The sequence below is a fragment of the Cyanistes caeruleus genome, chromosome 1 (genome assembly GCF_971803275.1).
Source record: "Cyanistes caeruleus chromosome 1, bCyaCae1.hap1.1, whole genome shotgun sequence".
In the NCBI taxonomy this organism is placed as follows: domain Eukaryota; kingdom Metazoa; phylum Chordata; class Aves; order Passeriformes; family Paridae; genus Cyanistes; species Cyanistes caeruleus.
In genome coordinates, this window is record NC_141701.1 from 24,204,962 (window position 1) to 24,218,252 (window position 13,291).

The 13,291-nt window shown below is 43.8% G+C and overlaps 1 protein-coding gene across 8 annotated transcripts in view; it reads left to right on the forward strand.

Annotated features, from left to right (window-relative positions):
* Window positions 1-2,467, forward strand: part of RAD54B (RAD54 homolog B) — a 62,457-nt gene extending 59,990 nt beyond the window's left edge. For all 8 annotated transcript variants that reach the window (XM_086882771.1, XM_086882787.1, XM_086882779.1 and 5 more), the window contains one exon: window positions 1,052-2,467. In XM_086882771.1, the coding sequence (XP_086738897.1) occupies window positions 1,052-1,278 (227 nt within the window). In that variant the 3' untranslated portion in view covers window positions 1,279-2,467. The remainder of the gene's footprint in view (window positions 1-1,051) is intronic.
* The last annotated feature ends 10,824 nt before the right edge of the window (window positions 2,468-13,291 follow it).

Consider the following 13,291-nt stretch of genomic DNA (forward strand, 5'->3'; position numbering starts at 1 on the left):
TTTCCTGTGCATGGATCATGCAGATGGGTTGTTTGCCGTTCTGCTGGCATTCACATCAGCTACGAAGCTCTAAGCCTGTTGTTTTCCCTGATCATAGTGTACTTTAGGAGTTAGGAAGGCAGAATCTGTAAAAACATCTATTCTAAATTTTCTTCTGGCCAGTAAAAAAATATATTTCAAATCTACTTCAAACATCATATGTCAGTCAAAAGGAAAGTTTTGTGTTTATGAGTCTTTATGAGCTCCCAGAAACTTAAAAAGACCAGAAACAGTCTGAGTCATGCTGCTCATATCACTGGTCTTTCCTAATGAGCACATAATACTGCTATGAAAATATTTGATGATAAGTTTTAAACCAGTAACAATAATGATGCCATTTTTTCCATACAAAATTATTTCTTCATTTATCCCATGCATTGGATGAATCCTGAAGCCATCAATGTGTGATGTGGACTGCAGTGACCTGGGCTTTTGGTCCTTGAGGCTTTAGGATTCTCTCTTAAAAGTGAATTAACCTCACAGCAATAGTCTTTTCCTTATTGTGAGATACAGTATTGTGTATATTGAACAACTTGGCATAATCTGGATGTACAGACTGTACAGATCTAATGTGCTGAGTCAATGAAACAGCTACTCAAATTATTCTTAGCTGGCTGGAGTGATTCCTCTGGGAAGAAATTTAAGCTAGTGTGAATTTTGCTGCAACATACATCTAGATTGAGATTTACTTAAAGAATGAGAGCAGGCTAAATGTCACAGAATTAGGAAGACAGAGGAAAGGAAATTAGCAGATAAGATATTTCCTTTCCCATCCATGTATAAAAGGATTTGTCTTTATGCTAGCATATGGTAATTTTGATAACTTCAATCACTGAGCAAGAAACAGCCTTCCTTCTCTTACTGTTGTTGTATGTTTGAATTTTGTTGGTACAGAATGATTATATGTGCTGTTCTGTTTTCCTCATTTCTTATCACCAACTGTCTTATTGATTCTGACCAAAATTTTCTGTCTTAGTTTTCTCTGATTAGTCTACTGTATCATTTTTCTCAGATACTTCCTCAGAAAAGCCTCCCATATCTAGGAGCTGCCAGCTTGAACAAAACCATGGGAAGCCTAATTCAAGGAAACCACTTTCCATGTCACAGCTGATGCAATGGAAGCATTTCTCTGGGCAACATCAGACTCTGGCTGATCCTTTCCTTGAAAGGATAAAAGAGAATGTTTCTTTCATTTTCCAGAATGTAACCAATCCTACTTCCCCACCTAATAAAACTTGAGTGTCTTTTTCTGCATCCTCCTTGTTGTAGGCCTTGTAAACAACTGATGTGCAGTTACCTATTGTTCTTTTTGCCCAGTTCTGGTTTGTGTGTTTCTGATGAGGTTTCTGGGTAAATGTGATTTGTGATGTTTATACAAAGTTGCAGTTATTACTAAGTTAATCATACTTGATGTAATTATAATACAGATCTTTAACTTCGCTTTCCAGTATTCTGTTCCTTTGATATAATAAGATTGATTTTATGCACATTCCTACTGTAAGTCTAATTTGGTTTATAGTTTTCATTTGCTCATAATGATTTATTGCTTGTAAAGCTGACAACTCTTCAGCCAAATTTTATAAATTAGACAATGCTATATACATGTATATGTTGTTAACAAGACTCTGGTTGGATTTTTGTTATTACTGTGTTATGTGTCTTTATAAATGCAGCTTTATTACAAGGTAGATGTTTTTTTCCATTGAATTTACAATTTAATGAAATTCAGAGCAGTAGTCACTAATGTCCAAAAATCTAAGGCATGGCTTGATACTGTGTCAAAATATTCTAAAATTCTTCTATTGCTTTTACTTGGAAAAATAAGCTTTATTTCTCAGACATACATAGTACAGGATTATCTTTGTTTTGCTAACTCCTTTTAAGGATAAGTTTTGTCAGACTGAAGTACTGAGCATTTTTATGGTATATTTTTTAATGACTGTATTTCCCTTCTTTGAAGACACAAACATTCAAAATCAGTTTGTAGCTTTTACATGAAGTACTTTGAAATGCTCACAAGAGCAGGAGAATGGATAATTTTCAGAAATACTGCAAATTTACAGAATTTGAAAGACCGTGAGTAATAAGAGGGCTCCATTGTCATAATCCTGCATTGTGTCACATCATGAGATTTGGTATATGTGACAATAGAGCCTAATTGCCCAACCAAATTTCAGAAACATTTAAAATTACTCTCTGTGTTGTTGTTAGTACTACCTATTTCCCTAGACTGACATTGAATTCACAGCCCATTCTAACCCATCATCAGACATTCTCCTTGCATTTTGATGCAGTTTTGGATCTTGAAAGCCATGTGCACTGACCTCTATTTGCCATCCATATTTATTTCAGTGGGTTTTTTGACTTCCCTTGACTCTAATGCTGAATGACACCAGGAAGTAATAAAGACCGAAGAGAATGTCACCAATTCTGAACATGAATACTGTGTTCTTGGTGATAATTAGAATTATGCTAATAGGTAGAGTTTAAATCTTTAACATTTTAGGCTGGCTGCTAAAGAGCTTGTTCTTCACCCTGTGAGTGGTGGTGTGGTGGCCACACTTATCCAGCTGCTGTGGTGCCCATTTGCTGTCAGGCAAAGTTCACACAGCTTATTTTGCTTAGGAAGGACAAGGCTTGCAGCTCTGTAACTCAAGGTGGAGATTCTGGGCACTGTGTATAATGATGGTTACTGTAGTTAGCAATTATCTGAGGCTGTTGATACTTAGATCTGTGCTGTCCATAAATCTCTGTAAGTTCGCTCCTGTCCCTGTCTGTAGGAACATGTGCTGGCCTTCTCTGCTGATGCTGTCACACTAAGTAATGTTGCTTCAAGGTCAGGAAGGCCAAAACAGCCCATACAAACACACTCAGTGCCAGTCACAGCTTCAGTACAATTCCCTGTCTGTGCCCAGCTATGCCAAGCTGCCCCAGATCTCTGGCAGTGGCAGCAAGGTGATGCTCAGGGGACAGCTCCTCCAGCATCCACCCTGCCAGCCAAGGTGTCTCCCCCATCACCTGTCACGACTTCAGGGCATGATGGAAGTATGCATGTGCTTCTTGGTTGTGTGGGTAAGACAGCACTATCCAAGTAGCAGGTTGCACATGGCATGACACGTGATGCAGATTGAAAATCTGATTCAGAAATTTTATTTATCCTGAAAAATTATGTTTCTCACTGGATGAATACATTGTGGGAAATATAGGAAGCATGAATACAGACTCCAATTTACTGTGCCATCTGTGATTCTCTCACAGTAGTCTGTAACAGCCTTCACAGTGAGACCAGCCCATCCTGCTCATGTTTTATCACAGTATAATCAGCATTTCCATACAGACAGCAGCAAGTGGACATGTGGATTTCTTCATCCTTAAGAAAAAAATGTCTCCTAGGAAAAGTCCCTGTGGTGAATTTACCCTAATCTAACTGTTGACTGGTACGGTATATGGGGGATTTTGAGGCTCCAGCTGTGCCACATTGCCCCTTCTTGTAACAAGTGTGAAACCCTAGAGAACGGGGAAGATGGCTGCTGCTGAAAGACAAATATCAGGAGGACCTGGTACTTGGTCTAGCAGATGGTCTTAGATGCAGCCTCTGGATTCCTTGCCAATGACTCCAGCTCTAGAACCCTATGTAGTTTATGTTGCATGGTCTCACAAATCAGCCCTAGTGTCTCAGATCAAAGACCTACTCTGCAGAAAGGGGGAGGCAAGGGATGTTGAAGCAATGGCTGTGTTCTAGTGCAATGCTTGAAATACCAGGTGTTAATTAATGTACTTGGTTGCCTTTCCCAGTTTTTGAAGGACGCAAGCATTCATCCACCAAATGTTAGTTCTTATGGACACATGCCAAGGAGCAAGGCAAGTCTGCCTAACAACAGGTCTCAAATGCTGCCTCTTCATTGCAGTGTGAAGAACAGCAGATACTACAGGTGTAAGCACAGTGGAAGCAGCATGTTCTTTCAACAGCTGCTGAGCAAAGATTGCCAGTATTTGACATTTATTAGTGCCATGGGAACAGTCTAGAGGTGAACAGTCTAGAGGTATGCCTGGGGCAGCAGGTGGTGGGTGCAATGCCAACTAAACATCCCAGTGCCTTTATAGGTGTGAGATAATGAGGGTTATCAGATCAGGGTGTGCTGCATCTGGGCTGAGATTGTTTTAGAGCACTCCCTGGAACTCTGATAACTCCCTGTTATTCCCTGGAATAACACTGATTTGAGCTGGTTTTCACCAGAGGCCCAGAGAGGAGTGTTCATCCTGCCAGAAGAGAGATCAGGAAGACACTCTTTAGGGAATGGTCTGCTAATTTTAGAATGGCTGCTGCAGGTCTCTGAATCACACTGGGCAGGGAGGCCTGTCAGCCAGTCCTCAGATACAGCAATCAATATTGTGTTTGTTCCTCTCCAGGTCTTAGATGGGAGGAAGGGATTTTGGAGGATTTCAATTACTTCTGGTACAGGGCATGCTGCCAGAGAGACAAGTGTACTGTGTGTTCCTGCCTGAGACCAACCCTGATTTTAAAAAGCAGAAGGAGTGGTGTTTTATTTATTTATGTATACTGCAGCAAAGTTGGTTTTTTTTATGGGTTTCATATGACTGTTTTTGTTGATTCAGCTTTTAACCATCTTGGCATGAGTTTTCTTGTCACTGAGATTGTGACCCCTAATCATTATTAACTTAAAGAAGGGCAAGCTGAATTATAACTCCATTCACTTGGGTGCCATACAAGTTTATATGGCAACTGTCATAGATATGTCTTGCACTCTGACAAGAGGTTGACATCGAGTCTGGTTAAGGGTCTGCCTTTTTCAGAGGTCATAAAGTTCTTTCACTTGTCATCTGGTATGGAGAGGTGCCAAATGGTGACTGAATGATTCTGTAACGGAAAAAAAAACTCATGGGAAGTTCTTAAAATGCCAAATATGGAACAAGCTTTGATGACTGATTGGGTTTACCACCAGGAATTTGGAAAGACAAGCTCCAGCCCTTCCAGGCAAGTAACACACAGAAGGAAAGTAGTTCTTTCATGTGCTTTCCATTGAGTGAAAAGTTGACGTAAATCATGGTTGTTTATGTGTGGCTTAAATAAATTATGTGTTTGTGGCTAGAAGATCTGGGAAGGCTGTAAAGAACAATGAGAAAAACCACTTTGGGCTTTATGGAGTAACTGAAGGATAAGCTGAATTGAAAACGGTTTTTAACGAGGCCTTGTGTGCTTTTCCTTGGTACAAAAGCAAGACTGCTTTTGTAGGCGTAGGTGCTCACAGGACTTAGAATGTATGGTACAGTGTTCCACAACTGGGAGGTGGTACCTGTTTGCACAAGCAGCACCAGTCAGGACCAGATAAGTAATCCTGAACACTGCAACCAACTTGTGAGTATTGTGCTAGAAATTTCCCTTCTCGGGTACATTGGTTGCTGCTACCTTTCTCCCAGATTTTCATCAACATGTGGAAATAGAAGCAGATTTGAAGGAAACATGTCTGTCTAAAAGCCTCTGTGGCTGTTGCTGCTTCCAGCCTTTTCTTCTCTCTCAGCCTTGATGTCAGCCTGAGTTCTCCCTGTACTCCTTTGTTTGCTTAGTTTGATTTACACCCACTTGACAACATATGCTCTTTATTCTCCTCTAATTAATTTCCTTCCAAGTAGGCAAAGTGTCAGTCACTGTGACAAAAGCCCTGGGAGCTAGCTTTTTGGGTGTTTTCTGTCAACTAGTCATAGATCTTTTCCCTCTGTATCACTACCTTGGCCCAGGTTTTAGTTTTCTAGAGTGTGAGTTACGACATGTAATAGTGAGTTCCCTCTTGACCCTTGACTTTTCAAGGTTCCTCTTAAGGGATAGATTTGCTCAACATCAGAAGTGCAGTCTGAAATTTCCTTCCTTCACCTGGAACATGTTGCCTTTGATGGGGTTTGGACACTGGACATTCATTTGTTGCCTGTAAGTGGTTTGGACACACAGGTCTCCACAGCCTCATTGAGTCAACAGAGTTGTGTGCAGGAGTCAAGGCTTATCCAAAACTTCGCAGACCCAAGTTCTAAATTCATTTCCCAAAACAATGAATTAAGTAGATGAACCTTTGTGTGTTATTCATGCTAATGTCACATTTGATGTATATACTGAAAATGTAGGAGGGGTTAATGTTACTTGCTAGTGCTAAGGCTGGCCAGGACTTCCTGCTGTGCACCACCTTCCTCTTTCCTTTGCTACTATGAAACTTTTCCTCTTTTTTCCCCCATCAGTTTTGTGCTCTCAGGCTGATTTATGTTTGTGTTGCATCAAAACCATCAGCAAAAAATATGTGATCTGTTCCTAAGAGTGGGTAGGAAAAAACACTTTGTTTTGTTCTTATTCCAGAACTAGAAACCCTTCTGCTGAAATGCTTTCTTCATATTTTGGATAAGGACTTAAAATAGAGGTGGGAAAAAATAGGAGGAAGAGGCATAGCTTCTGCACTAGCATGTTTTTCACTGTTCTCCTTAGTTTCTGCACCAGTTTATAAATATTTGCAAAAAACCAGGCAGTGGGAATATTCTTTCTTTTGAGCAGCTAAAATGTCCCCTGATTTCTTCTACACTAGGTTTTTATGAGACTCAGAACTGCAAAGTGTTATCAGTTTGAGCAAGCTTCATTCCCTGAGAGCTTTTACCAGTCATCAGGCCCTGAATGCCCCACATGTGACAGAGTGACTAAATGCAGTCTGACCAAAGCTGTTTCAAGAGATTCTTCCTACAAGTCTTGACTACAGTTGCTTTCTGCTGGGCAGGGCACAGGGCCACAACAAGGAACTGTCTCATCTGTGTCCTAAATCAGCCATCCCATCCACCTCCAGGAGGGAAAAAAACCATGTCACTTGCTGCAGTAACACTTTAGCCAAGATGGTAGGGGATAAGGAAACTGGTGAGATCAGGATTGTCATGGAGAGAGAAGAGGAAGTGGAGGGAACTTAGAAAAGCAAGGAGATGATGATAGGAGAGAGGACCAAGACCGGGCAAACAAAGGCTTAAATGGTGACCTGCTGACTGTGTGGGAATAAAAGATAAAAAATAAATTAAGATTGGAACCAGATACCAATACTAAACAGAAAGAAGGTGAGCTTGGTGAAAGGAATGCTCCAGGTCCTGTAATGGACTCCATGATTCCTGCTCTCACATTCTGCTTTCGGTAAATGCTCATTGTGGCTGGGTACCCTTGGTTGGAGACTAGGTGCCCAGCAAAGCTGCTCTATCACTCCCCTCCTCAGCTGGACAGGGGTGTGAAAATATGACAAAAGGCTCACAGGTTGAGATGAGGACAGGGAGAAACCTGATTGAAACCTGAAACTCATTGATTGCTGTCATGGGCAAAACAGACTTGACTTGGGGAAATCAATTTATCGCTAATCAAATTCCAAATAGGTTAATGAGAAATAAATCTTAACTTCCCACATCCTCACTTCTCCTAGCCTCAACTGCACGCCCAGTTTTCTCTCCCTTGTCCCTCCCAGCAATGCAGGGGGACAGGGAATGGGGATTGCAGTTAGTTCATCACACATTGTCTATGCCACTCCTTCCTCTTCAGAGACAGAACTGCTCACATTCTGCTCCTTTTTCAGCGTGGGGTCTTTGCCACAGGAAACAATCCCCCACAAACTGCTTCAATGCAAGTCCTTCCCATAGGCTGCAGTTCTTCACAAACTGCTCCAGAGTGGGTCCCTTCCATGGGGTACAGTCCTTCAGGAACAGGCTGCTCCAGTGTTGGACCCCTGCAGGGTCACAAGTCCTGCCAGCAAACGTGCTCCACAAGGCTGCTCCCACCATGGTCCTGCCAGGGCCCTGCTCCAACCTGGGCTTTCCAGGCAGCCACAGTTTCCTTCAGGTATCCACCTGCTCTAGGGTCCTCCAGAGGCTGCAGATGGATCTCTGCTCTTCTGTGGACCTCCATGCACCATGGGTTCCAGGAGAGCCTCAGCTTCAGCACCTGGAACACCTCGTCTTCATCCTCTCTGCCAGTGTTTCTCTCACATGCTCTCACTTCTCTCCTCCAGCTGCTGTTCTACATTTCCAGACCCTTCCTTTTCGCCCCCCCCCCCCCTTAAACACATTATCCCAGAGGTGTCACCACCCACCATTCCTGATTAATTCAGCCTTGGACAGCTGTGGGTCTGTCTTGGAGCTGGCAGGCATTGGCTCTATCAGACATGGAGGAAGCTTTAAGCTCCTCTCACAGAAGCCACACCTGGAGCCCTCCTGCTGCCAGAATCTTCCTACTCAAACCCAATACACCAGTGGAGTCACTGGCAAAGCAATTGTTTCCTTTCGGTTTCAATTTCCTTCATCATGTCTGTAAGCTTTTAGAGTCATTGACTTTGCTACTGATTTGTGAATCACTGGGAATTTGAAAGTATAATCCAGGTGAAAAAGTTTGCAACCTTGCAGCATGACCTCTTAAAGGACACAGATACTGCTTTGCAAGCTCTGGACATTCAGAATTAGTGTTGCCTTGTGGACATTTAATGGCCTTGTACATATGCATCAGAGTGAAATCTTGTGTGAACACCTATTCTGTTTCTTTGCTTCATCCAGCTAAGAGGCTGGACAGCAACCTGGGAACAAATTGTGTTGCAGCTGATGTGAATAGAATTGGTGTTTTCTACATATACAGAAATCTGATATAATTTCATAGTGGTCATTCCAAATTAGCCAGTCTTGGTCACCACAATATATGAAATGTTATATTAAAGAAATAGAGAGCATCCAAAGGAGGGCAACAAAGATGGTGAAGGGCCTCGAGGGGAAGCTGTGTGAGGAGCAGCTGAGGTAATTTGGTCTGTTCAGCCTGGAGGAGACTGAGGACAGACCTCACAGCAGTGTGCAGCTTCCTCGTGAGGGGAAGAGGAGGGGCAGGCTGCTCTCTTCTCTCTGGTGACAGTGACAGGACCCAAGGGAATGGTGTGAATTTGTGTCGGGGGAGGTTTAGGTTGGATGTCAGGAAGAGGTTCTTTACCCAGAAGATTGGGCACTGGAACAGCCTCCCCAGGGAAGTGGTCACAGCACCAAGCCTGACAGAATTCAAAAAGTGTTTGGAAAACACTCTCAGGCACATGGTGTGACTCTTGGGGGTGGTCATGTGCAGGGCCAAGAGCTGGACTCACTGATCTTCATGCTCACTTCCAACTCAGCTTATTATGTGATTTTGTGACTTCTAATTGCTGTCTTAAGTATCTATGCCCCACTTCATAAGTGCAGTTAGGAACTCTTCATCAGATAGCAGTGATGTGAAGATGAATTAGTCAAATTCCATGCAACACTTGGCTGTATATGGGAGAAATCAGTAATCAGCCTGAGGTTTAGAGAGAAGGTGGATCTGAACTCTTAGCAGAGGTGCACAACAAAAGAGTAAGAGGAGACAGTTATTGACTGTAGAATGAGAAAATCTGAAATCTGACTGGAAATTAATAATAATAACAACAACAACAACCACCCCACACTGCAAAATATATTAACATAGAAGGAGGCCTCCCAGAAGTCTTTGGAAGCTCTATCCTTAGCAGTTTTTAAAACCAGACTGAAACAAAATCCCAAGTAACCTGATCTAATATTGAAGTTGGTCCTTTTCTCAGTAGAAGGTTAAACTAGAGGACCTCCTAAGGCTCCTACCAATGTAAGTGATCTCCTGGGCTATATTAGGAATATGGAGAAAGTACAGATCAGCAAGGCATGTGACTGACTAATGGTCACCAACTATTGTCAAGGGCCCCTTGGGGTCTAAAACCTGTGATAGGCACAGAACAAAAGAATCTGCTCTGGAGCAGTGAGGTTTTAAAACCTGGTATGATGGAAGAGTTCAGGAATCCTGCTTTGTGGAGGAAAACTCAATATGACCAGGATGAAATCAGCAGCCTGAAAAGATTTGTGAGGTCTTTTACTGTGCGTTGGCAGCTTCCAGAAGCCAGAGTTAACCAAGGAGCCTGCGGCATGCAGACGAACAGTGGAAGATTGCCTAAACCCGGGAGCCACTTGGAATTGTAGCACCAGCTTTCATCAAGAGGCTTTTAGCAATGACTCTACTCTTTGTCTAGCCATTGAAAACTATGTTGTTTTGCATAGCTGTACAATAAAGCTCAACTCAAAAGCAATAGTAATCTGTGCATCTCCTCCCAAAGATGTTGCAAGGTTTAATGGTCTGAGAAGCTGTTGAAGAAACAGCTGAAGTGTTGCAAAACATCTCACCTTTGATTTGAAAGCTAAACACAGCCCAAAATGACCTTGATGGTCTCAGAAACCAACAGATACTGTATTAGAAGGGAAGAACATGATGGAGGTAAAAATATTGCTGAACTTGACACTCTTATGAACAAACTTGTTTGGAAAATAATTTCTGCTTTCCCCCTACTTTGGCATACAAGCAACTTCTGTAAAGAAGCTTCCAAGAAAGATCTTACTCACCAGCATTCAGCGTGAGCATACATCATCAAGAGGACATGAAGTTTCCATCCAGGACATGGCTTATTTAGTTCTGTACTGAGATGCACCTGTAAAAGTTATCCTCAGACGATTCCTTTTCCTCTCCCTAGGAGAATTGCAGAGGTATCACAATGCTGAAAAGACCACAGATATAGCAGGAGAGCAGTGAGAGCAGAGATTTGGCTCACCTTCAAGTTATTTTTTGTTTTACTGGCTAGGCAGTAAAAGCCAAGCCCCTGGCTGCAAAGGGCTGCCATAAGCCAAGTTCTCTCCACCAAGCTCATCCCTCCTCCGGCAGCATGGCAGCTCTGGAAGTGAGAGGGTGCATTTCTTGCTTTTGGAGTGATACCCTGCCTCACAGCACTGGAAGTTCTCTCCCCTGTTGCTCTCTCATCTCACCTTTGTCAAGGCCTATGCCCCTCAGCTGGTACAAGCTGATGTAGGTGATGTCTGGTGGCACAAATGCAAGCAAAACACTAGTTAGAAAGCAATTAGGATTGCTTGATGCTGTGCTTTTGTCCAGCTTTGGCCACAGCAGTAGTTATAGCTGTGAATGCAAAACTATTGCTGGGTAAGAGAAGCGTAAGGGTATGAGTGTCTAATTTCAGCTGGGGATTTACCTGGGGCGTTGGTATGGGGGAATTAAGGTGACTTGAGGCCACCTCTAGCTCTGGTTTCCAGTTTCCCTCCTGTGGTTCCAGTCCTTGCAGATATCACGCTCCTGGAGCAGGCACAGCTTGTTTTGAACTGTGTGCTCCTGCAGGCTGGATGCAGTAGCCTGGCTGGCTGCCCAGGTGTGCTGGGCTGGTTTTGGGAGAGCTGAGGCATCATGCAGCTGGGAGGGACTGTGTGCTGCTCCCTGCCTGCAGGTCTGCACTGCAGCCCCATTCCTGGACCTGGAACTCAACCATGAGGGTACTCAAGCACTGGAACAGTCTGCCTGGGAAAGGGGTGGAGTGGCACCTGGGGACATACATGATTATTGCTGCACTGGGCAGTGCCAGGTTAATAGCTGGAATTTATGATCTTGGAAGTCTTTCCAAGATAAACAATTCTATGATTCTATGACTGTGGCCCTGCCGGTCCTCCTGCTCAGCCCTTTTATGTCAGAGATGCTCCTGCAGAGAACATTTAGATTAAACCTGTTGGTGCATCCGCAGGACGCGGTGCCAGCACTCCGATGAGGTGCGAGAGTCCAATCAGCAGCAGCTCTGCTGCCTTCGCTTGTCATTTCCTTTCTTCTCAGGAGCCTCCAGCGAAGGCAGAAGGCGAGGTTTCCTGAGAGGGTGACCTGAGGGTGGCAGCAGCAGATCACGGTCTGTCGGTCCCAGCGCTGCGAGGAGGAGGCGGCAGAGCCTTGGCCGGGGGGAGCCGGGTTAGGGACACCCGGCCCGGGGGACTCCAAAGGTGACCAAAGATCAGCCCTGCATCGGGAGAGCCTGCGACCAGGAAGGTGACTTTGCTATAAAGCAGACTTTGTGTGAGTCTGATCGCTCCTTCCAGGCAGCAATAAAGCAGAGTCTCTCTGTTTCTGCACTGAAAACTGCTACCTCGATCTGGTGGCCGGCTCTGTCCTGAGTTAGGATGGGAGCGACCCTCCCGGCGAGGAACAGTCCAGCCACGCAGGCTGATAACTGATGGGAATGACCAGAGTTTGTAAATCAAAGCTGCAGCCAACACCTGGCCGTGGGCACCTGGCAGCTCCCGGTAACAAGCGCAGACACTGTGGGTTACAGAAGCAAAGGAATTTGGGTACCTGAGTACTGCCCTAGTCCTGCTATAGGCACTGAAAAACTCTGAAACCACTTTGCAGCTGCAGGCTGAGCTGTGAGACATCAGAACACACTGAAAACCTACCCCAACCAATAAATTCCCTGAGGATAATCTGAGGTTGGTGTTTAGTTGTCAAAGACTTGGCACTGTGACTAAAATGCCCTTGTGTCTTTCCTTTCTCCTCGTGCTGTAGGCATTTATGGACCCCAGCTGAGGTACTCAGCTCTCCCCAGGCATTGCAGAGTATGCCTGTGCACTCAGTTTCATTTCTGAACGTGGGGAGAACTCTGAAAATCTTGGTGCCATAACAGTGAGTTTCAGAGCATCTGTGTCTCTGCACATCTGGCTGATGCTGAAATCCTACTCCAAGCCAAGAGGAAAAAGTAGAAATGACTGCATAGAACTGCTCTGTTCCTTTCACTTCCAGAACCAGCAGAAGTCAGTAGGATCTTGTAAGTGATTTAAGCCTGACCATTTCTATAAATTACAATGTATTGTAATAGTTTGAAGAGTTTGTTCCATCACAACATTATAACATTCAAACCTTCCCTCAGTGCTGGTTAAGGCCATGGAAGGTCCCAACACTATCCATTACCAAATTTGGCCACTTTGCATCATTCTATCAGGATCCAGGATCTTGGAGTTTCATTTGGGAGGGTCAGAGTCCCATGGGATGTAATTAATTCTTATTGCATTACAGTTAGACAGTAAAATCTTGAGACCACACACAAAATTTCTTTCAGGCCACACTTCTTAAATCCTTGGGTAAGAACTGAGTATAAGAGGATCAATGCTTCAAGTCTGGCCTTTTGTTTTTTTGCTGAATCATGAATGTGCCCAGAGTCAGTTCAAACAAGCCTGGCATTCTCCAGCTGTTTTTTCCTGTTACCTGTGTGCCACTGCACCTTAGGAGTGCTCAGCTGCAAATAGAACAGTATTCAAGATACAGGTGGCTGACCTGCTGTGGAAGGTATCTGAAACTACTGTGTCTTGCTGGTTTAGTCTCCTCAGACATGACCACTTTATTCTA